Source organism: Poecilia formosa, unplaced genomic scaffold, assembly GCF_000485575.1.
Source record: "Poecilia formosa unplaced genomic scaffold, Poecilia_formosa-5.1.2 Scaffold102, whole genome shotgun sequence".
Lineage (NCBI taxonomy): Eukaryota > Metazoa > Chordata > Actinopteri > Cyprinodontiformes > Poeciliidae > Poecilia > Poecilia formosa.
Genome location: NW_006800041.1, coordinates 1 through 14,955, shown reverse-complemented (window position 1 = coordinate 14,955; position 14,955 = coordinate 1). Strand labels below are relative to the sequence as shown.

Below are 14,955 nucleotides of genomic sequence, written 5' to 3'. Positions count from 1 at the left end.
CCAATGATGACAAAGATGTTGAAGTACCATCCTCTGCAAAAAAAATGAAAGCTTAGGATCCTTTTGGTTTTTGTTGTGTAGCTGTGTTTGTTGAGATATCAGTTTTGTGTGTGTCAGGGGCGGCGTGGCCCTCTGTCTGAACGCTCAGGGCCGGAGGAACGGGGAAGCCTTGGTTCGCTTCATCAACGCAGAGCACAGAGACCTGGCTCTGGAGCGCCACAAACATCACATGGGCAGCAGATACATTGAAGTTAGTCCTGCTAACTTATGCTTCTTTAGGTTTTAGTTGCCAGTTACTTGTTTAATAGCTATTCAACTGAGTATCGATCTCGTATCTTCAGTGTGGGAACTTTCGGTTTGAATCTGTAAATCAAAAATACACCGATTCAGTGAAAACCCTGAATAAGTTCAAATACCCCAGCAGTTGTTTTATTGTTATTTATCAGTCATGTGACTTGGCACTTGCAGTTTATGGATGTATTGTTTTTTTCTTTTCTTTTTTTAAAATTGTTCAGGTCTACAAAGCGACGGGAGAGGAATTTCTCAAGATTGCTGGAGGTCAGATTTCAGATTTTTTTTTTTTAAATTCCTTTCATCTCATTTCACATATTTTTATAAAAATTTGGTCAAACTTGTTTTGTTTATATAAGAGTTTATTTTGTGGTTTCTCATACTTTCCTATCCTCAGCCCCCCAAGCACACGTGTGTGTAAAGTTGCAGCTCTTTAGCGCGTATGAGCTCCGTCTCCGATTACCTGTTTTTTTGCTTCAATCCAGTGATTCTCCGGCAGCCGCTCTCCATCTAATAAAAGGCACTTTGTGAGCGGTGCACCCCCATACCCACTATCACCAACCCCTCTGAGGCCAGTTGCAGAGAAATGTCATTCTGGGCTCTGAGCGGCTCACCTATTCAGCCTCTAGTTTGACTCCCGAGAGGCAGAGAGGGCGGCTGTACGGTGAAAGGACAGACTCTCTGTTGTTGCAAACGGGGTGTGAAAAGACAAAAGCAGAACCTGGGGCCTCTTGACCATTGAACAGCAGCCAACGATTATACACGACAGAGATAACAGGCACACTAGCTCTCAGCAGCAGATAGCTTACAGTGGCTGCTTGTCAGGACCTGGACTTTATACGGATGAGTAAGGATCAATACAGATCAAAAGCACTCAAGACTTTAAGCAAATAAATCAGACAACATGGATACCTTTTTTTTAAGCTGAGTGAAACCTGTAAACATGAAAGAACAGCATGTGGTCCTTAATATTTCCTAACTTTTTTTTCAGAATTTGAAAAGTAAATAATTTATGTTATTGGTTAGAGGATTTCTGAAATACCTTTAAGTTGAATCATAGGTTTGTCGCATCAGAGTGTGCAAGCCTTTTGTGCTACTAAGTGATAATTTAAAGTTTAATTCTTGTTGCGTAGATCTTGTTTAACAATACTCCAGCTGGTAGTGCGACTTACAACATGGGTTTATTTTCTTTTGATACACAAACCTTACATTTGTCAAAAGTTTAAACTTTGTAATCTTTGGTTGAGTGGTCAGTTTATTTTTTTATTTTTGCCTAAAATAAATTTTTTTCCACCGAATCAAAGTAAAGAGGAACATGATTTAAAGAAAATAAATTGCCACCCAAATGTACCCACTGATGAGGGTCAGTGAATAAAGCAGTGTGATGGATCTGAAGTGGTTCAGCTTGCTGCACGCTTTTATGGACAGCTGCCAGTTTCCTTGTAACTAAACACCACTTTACATCTTAACCACTGGTTTGCTGTTGCACTAGATGGTGACATTTAATTTTGCTGCAGAGTTCACAACGCCACTGAAAGTATATAAATGAACATTATGTTTAAAAAAATGGGAATAAAATGAACTTTTCGTGAATTGTTAAGTGAAAAATCTGTGTATTTGAGTGAATTGGTGCCGATTTACAACAGTTTCATTGTGGTACCAGTGTGTGCTGAATGGGTCCGTGCAGCAAGAGGCTTATGTCTGTTGTTGTTAATTTGTTTGTTACTCTCAGTGGAATCTCAGGTTGCCCCTTGTTGTTAAGAATGGGGATTTTTTGTTGTTGGTTAAAGGAAAAATATACTTTGTAGGCAGTAAAGATCTACAATAATTATAACCATCGTAAAAGTTGTTTTTATAGTGCTTTTAAAGTACATAATAAAGTTAAATGAAATTTCTGTTAACTTGTAGAGATCAAAAAACCTAAAAAAATTATAAAAGCTAAACATAGATTAGAATAAACAAGAGAAACAATGGCATACAAAACCTAATTAGCAACTTTTTGTTGTTTTTCTTAATTTAAACATTTATTTAATTATGTATATTTATGACAAACATGTTGGGGTATTATATTTGTCCTTGATACTACATTTATATTGGAGTTCATAAAAAAAAAAAACCCAAAAAAACGGCATATACATTTTGCTGTAAAAGATAAGTTGAATCCTAGCAGGTCGCTAAAAATGTTGTGCCTGTCAAAGCAAATTGGCAACATTAACATAAAAAGGTACATTTTTAATAAGTATCTGCACTATAATTCATGTATCTTCTCTGTTACTTTAGGGACGTCCAATGAGGTGGCCCAGTTCCTGTCTAAAGAGAACCAGGTGATCATACGAATGCGCGGGCTGCCGTTCACGGCGACGACACAGGAGGTGCTGTCCTTCCTCGGTCCTGAGAGTCCCGTCACGGACGGCGCAGAGGGGCTCCTCTTTGTCAAGTACCCCGACGGACGGCCCACTGGTGATGCCTTCGTGCTTTTCTCCTGCGAGGAATATGCTCAGAACGCTCTGAAGAAGCACAAACAGATTCTGGGGAAGCGGTATATCGAGTTGTTTCGGAGCACTGCAGCCGAGGTGCAACAGGTATTTTTTTTTGTGTGTGTGTGTGGGTGTGTGGGTTTGTGAAATGTACACTCTCAAATAGGCAGTGTCATGTAAAAATCAACTTTTTTGAGCTTTACGCCATGCTATACTATTTCCTCATCATCAGCACACTTGGAATGTTGCCTTGTTTGATTCTGAACTAAAAGTGGAGCATCGTGGTGGGATGGCAGGGACTTCATTCACATTCTGCTGTTATGGAGGGAGGAAATCTGTTCCTAGATCAACACAGAAGGAAGATCTGCCACTCAGCACAAGGGGGTTTACTCCATGTAAACAGACTGGTTTTAGAGCCCGCTGTGTAAATACACTCCAGAAATAGTAGACAAAAAAAATCCTGGGATGTTGGCCTCTTGGGAGAAAAACAATTCAAGAAATCATAGTTGTCACATGTCTTAGCAATACTGAATGTTCTGGAGACTCATCCCTTGAAACACCAGCAAATGCAAATGGATGCAAAAATCCATGTTTTTCTGTATCTTTTATTTTGTACAGTCAGTCCTCCTGTGTAAAGGCAAGAAGAGGATCTTAAGTTAATGGGAGGTAGAGAGCCTCCTAAAAGTGTTTAAATAAAAGACTCACCATCAAGGATATTTTTGAGGTTCTTTCAGAAGACTATAAATTTGTTTGAGGTTCAATCTGGCTGCTGTTGGTGGCCACATTGTAGATTAGGCTGCCCTTCAAATGGAAGAACTGTGTTCGGTTAACTTGGTTTCTAATAATAGTATTTTACTGCGTAGCTGCAGAAAGTAGCCTTAGCCTTGCTATAATGGGACAATCATGAAGTGAAACTTTCAGGTTTTCTTCTGTTTTTATATTCAAACATGCTCGTTGTCCATGGCTTCAGCTGGGTGGAGTCTATGTGAAACCAGTGTTCAGCAGCTGCTTCCTCAGTTGATGTCATGGGAACAGGGAGAAGTGACAAAACATCCCAAAACATGCTAATTTCTTGTGCTTTAAAAAAAAAAGTGTTGCCTTTTTAATCTCATTAATTGGAGTGTTTGTCTGGCTTAAATCTGTAGTTAAGGCAGAGGTTCCCAAACTGTGGAGCGCGCCCCCTAGTGAGGGCGCCGTGCTATTGCAGGGGGAGCGCAGGAAGCCGTCTGGATGAAAAAAAACATGAACGCTGTATGCGCTGGGTTTTTACCTTAGAATGGCCAACTCTCTGTTATTCCTCTGTCAATTTGATACAGTAGAGGCTTCCACACTTCCCATATCTGTGTCCTCTGTCACTTTTATCAGCAGTTAAAACTGTTTAATCTGTTGTTAACATGTCGTAACCTGTTTTTCCGAGCCGCCTTTAAACGCAACATGAACGCTACGACCCTCGCGCTGGGTTTCCACCTGTGAAGGAGACCTGCTGCTGCTCTGCAGAGCTACGCAGGTGTGTGTTAGAATCACACACCTGCATAGCTCTGCAGAGCTACACTGTGAAAAAACTGTGAAAAGTTCACAAACTAACCGACTGAGTTGAGTAAAGCTGTTGGATGCAGGTAAAGTTAGCTAAAAGATGACTAGCTAATATCAATACAGCACCTTAAGCTTGTTAACAAGTAGCCTGTAGGCTACTGGTGTTGTCTGTTCAGCTACGATTCATTTTGCCCCCCAAAAAGTTTATCCCCCCCTCCACCCCCTCTTCGTCTGGAGCTGGGGCTGAGTATGACAGGGAGTCTCTAAGAATCCACCCCCTACCCCCTTCGCTCACACACATCGTTCAACCAGACAGCTATTTGTAAGCCATAGGGGGGGCCCAGAAATGGTGTGGAAACCACTGGGGGGGCCCAGGAGAAAAAGTTTGGGAACCACTGAGTTAAGGCTTTATTTTCTTCTCACGGACGGGTTATTTTTGAATGATCTTGTGTTTGTCAGGTTCTGAATCGTTACATGTCCACACCGCTGATCTCCACGCTGCCTCCATCACCCATCGTACCGCTTCCAGTCCTCTCCACGCCTCCCTTCCTGCCGACGGCCAGCAGCACGCGCGACTGCGTGCGGCTCCGCGGGCTGCCGTACACCGCCGGCATCGAGGACATCCTGGAGTTCATGGGCGAACATACGGTTGACATCAAGACTCATGGAGTCCACATGGTCCTTAACCAGCAGGTCAGAGTTCTGTGACGCACATGAAAAACTTTTAAAGCTGTGGTATCACAGTCAAGTGCTTTTTAAAAAAATAAAATCTGGTTTATCTCTCTGCCTTCTGTGTTCTGACGGTTTTGGTGATTTTCTCCTTTACAGAGCCGACCTTCTGGCGACGCCTTCATCCAAATGAAGTCGCCTGACAAAGCGTTCTTGGTGGCCCAGAAGTGCCACAAAAAGACAATGAAGGACCGATATGTTGAGGTCTTCCAGTGCTCCACAGAGGAGATGAGCATTGTTCTGATGGGAGGAACGCTGAACCGCAGCGGCCTCTCTCCTCCACCCTGCAAACTTCCCTGTGAGTTCCTCCCCAACTTTGTTTTACAATCAAACATCTTTTTTTTTGTCCCCCCTTTGCGAATTGCAGTATTTTATTGATTATCTGTAATTCACAGGGAAAGGAATTGATAAGCATTCACCTATTCCGTTTCAATTATCGCTCACATATTGATTTGATTCCTTATTAATTCTCATTGAGTTAGAAAATAAAGTCATTAATTCAAAATATGCACCAAGTTGTATTAGATTCAAACAACATTAAAGTTTGCTTTAAAAAGTAACAATCTCTCTGTCAAATGAAGGTTTAAAGTGAAACGTTTTGCATGTTTACCTTTTCAGAAAGGATCTTTCATGACTTAACGTGTCTCCAATTGTGGAAAACACAATTTCAGATGTTACTATTTGTTTTCACTTCTGTCATTTCCTACTCCCTGCCTGGATGAAAGAGGCAGCTAAAAGTTTGAGAGCTCTGGCTGTCCTCATCAACTATAGTCATATTCAATAAATGAGAATATTGATGAAAAGCTCATGTATTTCAGTAACTCGGCTCACAAATTAAACACATTATAAGGATTAATACGACACAGACTGGTGTTTCTTACAGCTTTTATTTATGGGAGCGATGAAGATCTCGAATTCCTCAGTAATTCAGATAAAAAAACATAAAAATCCTAAGTTGACGTGACCTCACACTTGTGTGTTATGAGTCGTGTTCCTGGAGTTTGACTGTTTTGATAGTGTTTTGCAGACAAATATAAAAGAGTGCATCACATCACTACAGCCTGCTGGTAGAAACTTGTTTACTACTTCAACAATAATGTGATTTTGATGAAGCAGAAAGCAGCTAACTGTACTTTGCTCGGTTGTGACTCATATCTGCCTTTACCGTAAGAGATTAGATTGGAAACCAAAATGACAAATTTTCTTTTGCATGTTTCTTGATAATAAGCTACAATTTAAAGCTGTTTAAAAGAGGTTTAGCTCTTCTGAATTTTATATATTATTACTTACAATTGGAATTCAAGTCATTTTTCTTTTAAAGTAGATTTTATCTTGGCATACCTAGAATCGCTTCGGCCTTCACAGGGTCAGTGACCTGCCCACAGCCTCAAGCAAATGGAGGCTGTTTTTATGTAAATGTGTCAATACCTTCACTTCTCTGTTTATGTTGCAAGTATAAGAGCTTAAAGGACGCTGTTAGTGTTGTAAATACAGTTCTACACGGATGTGAAGTTCCAGCATTCGTCGTATTTATAGTGAATACGGAACAAATGTCTCTGAAGCAAAACAAATGTTTGTGAAATTACCATTGACATACAGTGTCAAAGATTTTGAAACTTACTGCAACTTGTTGAACTTCCTTTTTTTTATAGTCCTGGTCTTCATTAGAAATGTCTCTGCACTAAGAGACGGTGAAAAACAAAATCTGTTTTTGAAGCAGGAACAACAAGGAATTCAAACTCTAAGCTAGATGTCCTAGTTGTTAATCTTGGTGCTGTCCTCATGTTTCAGATCTTTTCAAACATCTCTTTGGACAAAAAGATGCATAAAGATGAAGGGCAGCGGCAGAGTTCTCTTTTTGAAATCTCAAACCGTCGGTAAAGTGGTGAAACGTGGGTGTGGTTCCACCTAACTCGATGTAAAGAGGATTGTCTGCATGCTTAACAAGCATTCTGCTCTAGTAAAGACAAACGAAGAACAGAAATACTTTGACTTTTAAATACCAGTAAGGTCACTTTAAATCCGACTCGGAGCAATATGAATAATTGATGTTAAATTTGAAGAATAAGGTTTACCGATAACGAAAACTCAGTTTCTCAGAAAGTCTTTATATCCCAAATGCAAATAGTTACTCTAATTTCACGAGGACTTTGGAAAACATAACCGAAGCTTTTCTCTCCCCATCTAAGGAGAGACTCTCCTGACTCTGTCTCTGGTGAAGCAGCGTTTTCACAAACTGATCCATGTTCTGCATGCTGCTCTGCGGGGTTGTCTCTAAGCTGTCCTGTCCATGTCTGTCCTCCTGTAGGTCTGTCCCCTCCTACAGCATATGCTGCCTTCCCCACTTCGCCTGCCATCCTCTCTGAAGCGGCCCTGTACCAGCCCCCCCTGCTGGCGGCCCCCCGTGGCCCTCAGACTGCCGTGCACAGCCCTGCTCACGCTCTGGCCTACTACCCCCCTCAGCCGCATCTCTACATGAACATGAACATGAACTACACTGCTTACTACCCCAGGTAAAAAAAAACAAAACAAAACAAACAAAAAAAACAAAGCATATGTAAATGAAGCGCATGAAATAAGAAACACCTCGTTTATCTGACGCCTCTGTTCTCCCTCCAGCCCCCCGGTTTCTCCCTCCACTGTCGGCTACTTTGCGGCTCCACCGGGCGCCATGGCGGCTGCGGTGGCGGCTCCGGCCCACCCGGCGGCGGCCGCCGCCTCCTCCGTCCTGCCGCAGCCGGGCGCCCTGGTCAGGATGCAGGGTCTGCCGTACAACACCGGAGTCAAAGACATCCTCAGCTTCTTCCAGGGATATCAGGTGAGAACAAAGGCATAAACAGAAAAACCTTGTTTTAAGTTTCATGCTCAGCAATTTTTATTTTAAATCAGAATCCTGCAGTTTTAGAACCTGGAAAAAAAAAAAGAAAAAAAGATGACTGATTAGTTTATTTGGTTGACGATTTATTTTGCATCCTAGTTCTGCTGCACCACAAAAAAAAAGAAGTGATTTTTAGTTTTATTTCCCCAAATGCTGAACTTTTCACGCACTTTGCAACAACATGCAGTGGCGTTTTGCAAACTGCACTGTTTAATTAAGTTCCATGTGTTCACTTGTGCTCTCCCGCTCCTCTTTGCTGCAATACTTATTGCTGCCAGCCTGAATTAGGTGGAGTCCGCTGATGCAGGTATGAATCATGACAGGTGTCTTCACGTAGGAAAGCGGTGGGTTTGAGGCAGGGGGGCGGGTTCTGGTGCTGCTGTTTTGTTTTTTTTGTTTTTTTATTGGGGCAGATATCTTGGCTCTGCTGCTGGTCTTTCTTTCGTTCATTCACACCAACAAGGAAGCAATTTTAAGTTGCATTTGGAGAAATGTAGGTATGCTTTGTGTGTGTTTGTGTTTTGTTTTTTGTTTTTTTAAAGCCGATTGTCACCGTTTAATGAATTAATTGTTTTCTAGATTCTCTAGGTGATGTGTGTGTTTTCTGGCTCCATTGTTATTTCTCACACACAGGTCCTGAGAAAGAAAACTGTCTCCTTGTACAGATCCTCAGACTTTCAGCACTCTTATCTGGTTTTAAATGTCACCTTTCTGTATCTTTTTTTTGTGCGAGTGTAAAAATGTGCTTTGTGATGTCTAACCCAATATTGAGGCCCCTCCAGCCTGACCGTGTGTTCATCGTTGTACTGTATCTGTAGTACGGCCCTGACGAGTACAGCGGCTTGGTTCAGATGAACGAACAGGCCAGGAGTCTGATTCAGCCCAAAGAATGGCTCTGCCTTTAGGGCTCACCCCAAGGTAAGAGGAGCAGCGAGGCAGACGGAGATGGGGTGCTTCCTCCGCTCAGACAATCCTGGCGCATGACCACTAATCACCATTTAATCTGCAGAACTTTGCAAAAGTGTTCATACACCTGGAAATCAAGTTCGAGCCACAAACTTTAATGTTTTTCTTATGTACATTTAATGAGATAAATTGACACAAAGCAGCGTTTGCTTGTAACGTGGCACGGAAGTAAAACGTCCACGAGTGAAACTATGAATCGTCTTACCTTTTGATTTTTATCATTTCTTTTATAGTGCAATTGCCTACAGTTGCCTTAGAAGATCATAAAGTTTGTAAAACATTTGAAGAAGTGACTGGAATAGTATTTAGCTGCAATATAAATTCAATACCAGATCAGGGTCAGTTTTGTTTGAAGGCGTTGGATTTATCGGGTTTATTGTTTCTTCTCTGCATACGGCTGTTCAGAGCCGACCTTTAGTTCGCTCATCATGCTCAGAGGTTGGTTTTCTTTAGCAGGAAGAGGAAAGTTTGTCGGTTCATATTCCAGACCTTTTGAAAAGATGTTTTTGCAAAGCAAAGTGGGTGTTAAATTTTAGATATCACAATTATACACGCCTTAGGGTATGGTTATAAAAAAATTATCTAAAAAATACATTGAAGTTTGTGACTGAAGTGACAAAATGTAAAACTAAATGAGGTTCTGAATACTTTTGCAAGTCCCTTTATACATCTAACCTGTTCAGTGATCTGCAGTTCTGCATGCTTTCTAAATGCCTAGAAGCTCTGCTCTGTGCCCCGTTAATAAATGTGTTAATTCCATTTTCATCCTTAGCTCTTCGCCTGATTTGCATGAACACCGACTTGGTTTCAATGATCAAACCTCAGAATTTCTTAGTTAACAATTAGTCATTTCATTTTAACTTCCTCCTTTTTTACTAACACATCTCTATTAATCAAATCATTACCGGCCAGTAAGGAGCCTCAGTCCTGGTTTGAACCACTTTCTCAATTCCTGCCATGTTTCTAAATGAAAAATATCAATTCCATTTTCTAGCTATTTTATTCTCACTTTGTCATTTTTTTATACCCACATCCCCTTAGTCACAGCTGCGTCGCAAAAATAGTGGACATGTTCAGGTGTTTTCTGTCTGCAGTGATGGTTGAATTCTTTAAGCTTCGATCACAGATGGATTCAACCACCTGATTTAGTAAGTTGCTAAATGTTTGAAAGGTTTATCAGACGTGAAGTACGGATTTGAAGTCGACACATTATTTTTAATTGAATTGGGGTCCTGCCGTCTTTTAGCTTCACATATTGACAGAAGTTTCAGTGTTTTATTAAGTTAAAACATTAGATTTCAGTTCAAAGAAGTGAAAAAAAAACACGATATTTCACTCGAGCCTGTTGGCTATTTGTGTTGATTGTCTGATGCTTCCCTTTTACTCCCCATCCTCTTGGATTTTACTGCTTTATTTTTATTTTATTTTTTAAACGTTTTATTAAATTACCTGTTGTGTACGTTTGTTGTGTTTGAATTTGATCTCGGTGACAGACAGTGCATGTGAACTAACAGCTGCTTTTTGTGTGCGTCATCTCTGCCGGCCTCGTTGGTTTCAGGTGTGTGAGAACAGCATGTCCTCTGTTTTCATCCTCTGCTCTTTAATCTTTCTGCTTTTGTAACTGGACTGGTTTGATGGGCCCATCAAACGTGATTCCTCCTTAGCTTCACTGTGGGCGCCCTCTGGTGGTTTTCCCTTCACTTGCGTGACACTGAAGAAACTCACTGAATCTTTTTTTTTTCTTTCTTTCTTTCTCTCCCCCTGCAGCTCCAAGCAGACGCCGTGCTTATCTTGTATAACTTCAGCGGTCAGTGCAGCGGCGAGGCCTTGATCACCTTCCCCAACGAGGACACCGCCCGGCGCGCCGTAGCCGAGCGCTCAGGCCACCCTTTCTACGGCCAGCAGATCCACTTGGTTTTCTGTAACTGACCACCAGCTCTCCATCTTTCCTCCCCTTTCCAATAGAAACGCCTCCAAACTCTTTACAGAGAACCTGCCGAACTCTTCCCTCTCTCTGCACGATCTGTATTTTGATCACACACCTCTCCGCCGGCCCTCACACTCCTGAAGCTGCTGCTGCTGCTGCTGGAGCCGGGCCTTCCACAGTCGAAGCAGCCCGACGCTGGACTTTGTGACTTTGCTCCTGCTGGTGGGGAAGGAATGGCGTGAAGCCTGGACCAAGCAGGCAGCCACTCTGCAAAGCCAAACTTGGAGATAAATGTATTCTCTTTGAAACTGTACAGACCCGTCTCCTGAAATGCTTGAGGCTGTATATACATTTAAACACGTTTGTCTTTATATTTCTGAACTGCAACGCTTTAACCACTTTCAGATTTAGAGTTTTGTGTTTATGAACATTTTTGTTGGCTGCAAAAAGAAATGTGTGGAGGCTAAATATTCTCCAGCAGCTTAGTTATGATGATGATGAAAACGTCTAAGCCATACGGACTACTTTATACTTCTGAAACAAGGTAAATCAGCATGCTAAAACTGTCATGATTTAAATTGTAGCTAGTGACTTTAAGCTTCAGGGAATATTAGTTTATACTACTGTGTGGCACATCTGTGTCAGTGTATGAATTGACCTGTGACTTTTTTTTTTTTTTTTTAAAGCATTTATTTTGTGACCACCAGCATGTCTCCACCTTTAAGTATTTTCTAAGCACTACAGATGTTTTCGGGTTGCTCCACTCGCAGAGATGCTACATCTTTAACAGTTTGACAGTAAATTATTTCTAGTTTCACTGATACTTATTTACAAAAGCTGAAACTTTATTAAATGTCAAAATGACTTAGTTTTTTTCCCCCTGTAGTCTTACATATTGATTGACCCATAGCAGCTGCTGCTTTGGTTTTTGTTTTCAGACTAAAACAGCCAGTCTGCACCATGATTTGGTTCCTGTGAACAATGACAGAACTGTGTAAAACTGCAGGAGCCTGTTGTTTTTTTTTTTCTTCCTTCCTGTGAGAGGCCAACTGAATTGTCTTAGTTTTTTTTTTTCTCTTTACCAAGCATATATTACCCAGAGTGCAATACTGGCCCACAGGAGGCATAGGAGCCTCTGGTGGCAGATGAAAAATTTGTTTTGTTGTGACGTAAGGATGCATGAATTTAGGTCTATGTATAAAATGTAAACAATAAAAAATATCAACAAATAAACATGCGTCAGTCGTTTACTGTATTGGGGACACTGAACTATTCAAAGTCCTGCTGGAAAATGATTTCAGCATCTTCATAAAGCTCGTCAGCAAAAGGAAGCGTTGTAAACTTTACAGGTATATGGCTGTCCAGGCGCTGACTTTGGGTTTGAGAAATCAGTGAGCGCAACTCACCACTCGCATCCTAGGACCTTGATTTCAAAAATTAGATTTAATCTGAAAAAAAGTACTTAAAATGCTTTTATTTTTTTAATCCAGGTAAGGATGCTTCTCATTCTTACCTGGAAGAATCTGTCTCAGGAACAATTTAGGACAAGGAATGTGAAAGTTATGTCCTCTCATTGTGTTTGTCAGCTTGTTTTTTCTTCCTTTTCTGACATATTGGTGTTTGTGCAGTTATACCTACATTTTCTCCCTCCACTCAACTTTACATTAATTCGCTGGGATTACGCACTCTGAGCAACCAGCTTCTAGCAATGACACTTTGACTACTTGTAGAACGTGTCGAAACGACTCTGCTGGACAACTGCCAAGACGATAAATATTTTATCATCTTTCCCATGATGATAAAATATTTCTGTGTTATAAACTTGTTTTGGTGTCAGGCAATATTCCACTTTTCTGAGAAAGTTTTCAGTGTGAGGAAATCTATAAATTTTGTTCAGGCAAGTTTTTTCTGTCGAGCAAGAATTAAAAAGTTGTAAATCAGATTTGCATTAGTTGGTTTTGAGCTGATGCGGGTAGAGAAGAACCCAAAAGAACAACACTACTTTAGCATTTTTACTCGAGCAAATGAGTAATGAGGAAATTACTTGAGTAAAAAAGCGACCCAAGTACAGAATAACTGACCATAAAATCCAATTTAATGTTTAAAAATGATGCCAGTTATGTGCAAATTCGGGTATTTTAATGACTAAAGTAAAACATGCAAATAATTCAACAAAATCAGGATGAAGAAATTGTGTTGTAAAGACCAAGAAAGGGTGAAACAAAATCTGCTTTCAGGAAAACAGCAATGCAAAGCCATGAGTGAGTTTTCAGTTTTATTGAGATACACTACGTTAGAGCCTACAGTATGATGCAAGGTATCATTCCCTTTGAATAATTTCAGAAAAAAAGCACTGCAGTCTTAAAAATTACAAAACATTTAACATACAAAATATACAAGAAATGACAATACAAGGCTTGGTAAACATCAGCTAAAACCTGTATTTCCCTTTTATTTTACAAAGTTTTATATATATATATATCAATATATCTTCATATATTGATATATATATAGTTTCAACAGACACCTATTAATGTCCTTAACCTCTTAGGAATGACATCCATATCCATTTGAAAGTATCAAAAATAGAGTTGTACAGTCTTTGCAGCCTTATCGTCTAAAATAGGAACAAATTGTTCGATCTTTGGTTGTGGCAGAAAAGGACAGCAGCCGGAGTTCAGAGTTTATTGTCGATGCTGGTTTTGTTTCGTTGTTTGTGTGTGTTGTGGTCTCACAAGCTGCAGAATTGACTTTAATGCAAACATTTCTCTCTGTTCTCCCACCCAACCCGTTTGGTTGACCCTGTGAACCTGAAATGTACAACATTGATAACTGTTATTGATCAGTCTCAGTCATTTTGGAGAAGGAAAGGGGGGGGGAATTCAGACCAACCGGTTCACAAACAGGAGTTAAGGCATCCTACATAGTTCACGCAACATGATGATATTCTCTTCTTCTGAGAGTTTCTGTTTTTCTATGTGAAGTCCAAAAGCATTTTACTTCACATTGCTGCTGTTATAGTGTGCATAGCCTAAACGTGTGTGCTTTTGTTGTTGAAAAGTTGTCATATATACAAGAAATTTGGTTCAAGCAGCTACCATCCATCCTCAAACACAACTGAATTAAGATGCTTACGCTGTGTCCTCCATTCAAGCATCTGAGTCTACAGAGTCTACAATCTACTTCTAGAGGCATCAAGGTAAAAAATTTTTGTCGTCTTTTTAAAATTATTTTTAAAGGCATTAAGCAGAATATCAATGCATAGCAGAATCATTTTCACCTGGAAACTGACTTCAAACCACCGTCAATCTTAAGGCAAAAAAAAAAAGTCAGTGGAAATCATCAAACCAGCATCTGGATCAGTCAGTCTGCTCTTTCCTGGAGGATGACTTATTGCTGCAGTGCAGCCATTGCACATTTGTGCGAGTCGGGGGGGAGAGAAAAAAAAAATAAAATACAGGAACAAATCAATGAGCATTCTGGAAACAATTTAAGAGAACTCTGATTGTAGACAGCAGACGTCGATTGTTTCAAGCAGAAAAGGTTTGGAAGACCCCAAAATGTCCAGATTTTGCTGTCTGGATTCTAGGATTTTACGTTGTTCTTTACAAATGAGGACATTACATAAATACAACATACAGACCACTTTATATATAAAATACTTTCACAATTTTTGTCAGAACATTTTCCATCGAAGCCCAAGTCGGCTGTCATTTGAAAACATGGTGCATTAGGAAATCGAAGGCACATTTGAGAGGAGAATAGTTTTAGTGGCAGAAAGCTCCATTTCTGAGGACCAACTAGAAACCCTCTATGAATTGTCAAAAGAAAAAAAAAACACTAAATAACCTTACTGTGAAATCATAAATCCAAAAGAAGCACATCTGTTTCTAAAAACAAGCACTCTTCAGTCTTAAAGTCTGGTGAGAAAACAAACAAACAAAAAAGCTTGTGCTACAGTTCGGATTTGCTAAACATTAATAAGGCATTTGTTCAAAGAAGCAAAGGAAAAACTGAAAGCTCTAACAGAAGAAACGGGGTTTATTACTGTACAGATACCCACACAGCTGCAAGTCTGTGGAATGTTGCATTTTGCAGAAGGAAAACAAGCTGCTGACCTCCAACACCGTGACCGCATCAGTCTTTTAGGGGGA

At 40.3% G+C, this 14,955-nt stretch overlaps 1 protein-coding gene across 1 annotated transcript in view; it reads left to right on the top strand.

Annotated features, from left to right (window-relative positions):
* The window catches only part of LOC103142841 (epithelial splicing regulatory protein 2-like), a 15,029-nt gene extending 4,140 nt beyond the window's left edge, over nucleotides 1-10,889 (top strand). The window contains exons 3-11 of the mRNA XM_016674805.1: nucleotides 96-250; nucleotides 516-558; nucleotides 2,572-2,873; nucleotides 4,761-4,994; nucleotides 5,130-5,328; nucleotides 7,339-7,543; nucleotides 7,650-7,848; nucleotides 8,727-8,826; nucleotides 10,642-10,889. Coding sequence (XP_016530291.1) covers nucleotides 96-250; nucleotides 516-558; nucleotides 2,572-2,873; nucleotides 4,761-4,994; nucleotides 5,130-5,328; nucleotides 7,339-7,543; nucleotides 7,650-7,848; nucleotides 8,727-8,813 — 1,424 coding nt within the window. The 3' untranslated portion in view covers nucleotides 8,814-8,826; nucleotides 10,642-10,889. The remainder of the gene's footprint in view (nucleotides 1-95; nucleotides 251-515; nucleotides 559-2,571; nucleotides 2,874-4,760; nucleotides 4,995-5,129; nucleotides 5,329-7,338; nucleotides 7,544-7,649; nucleotides 7,849-8,726; nucleotides 8,827-10,641) is intronic.
* Nucleotides 10,890-14,955: the final 4,066 nt, after the last annotated feature.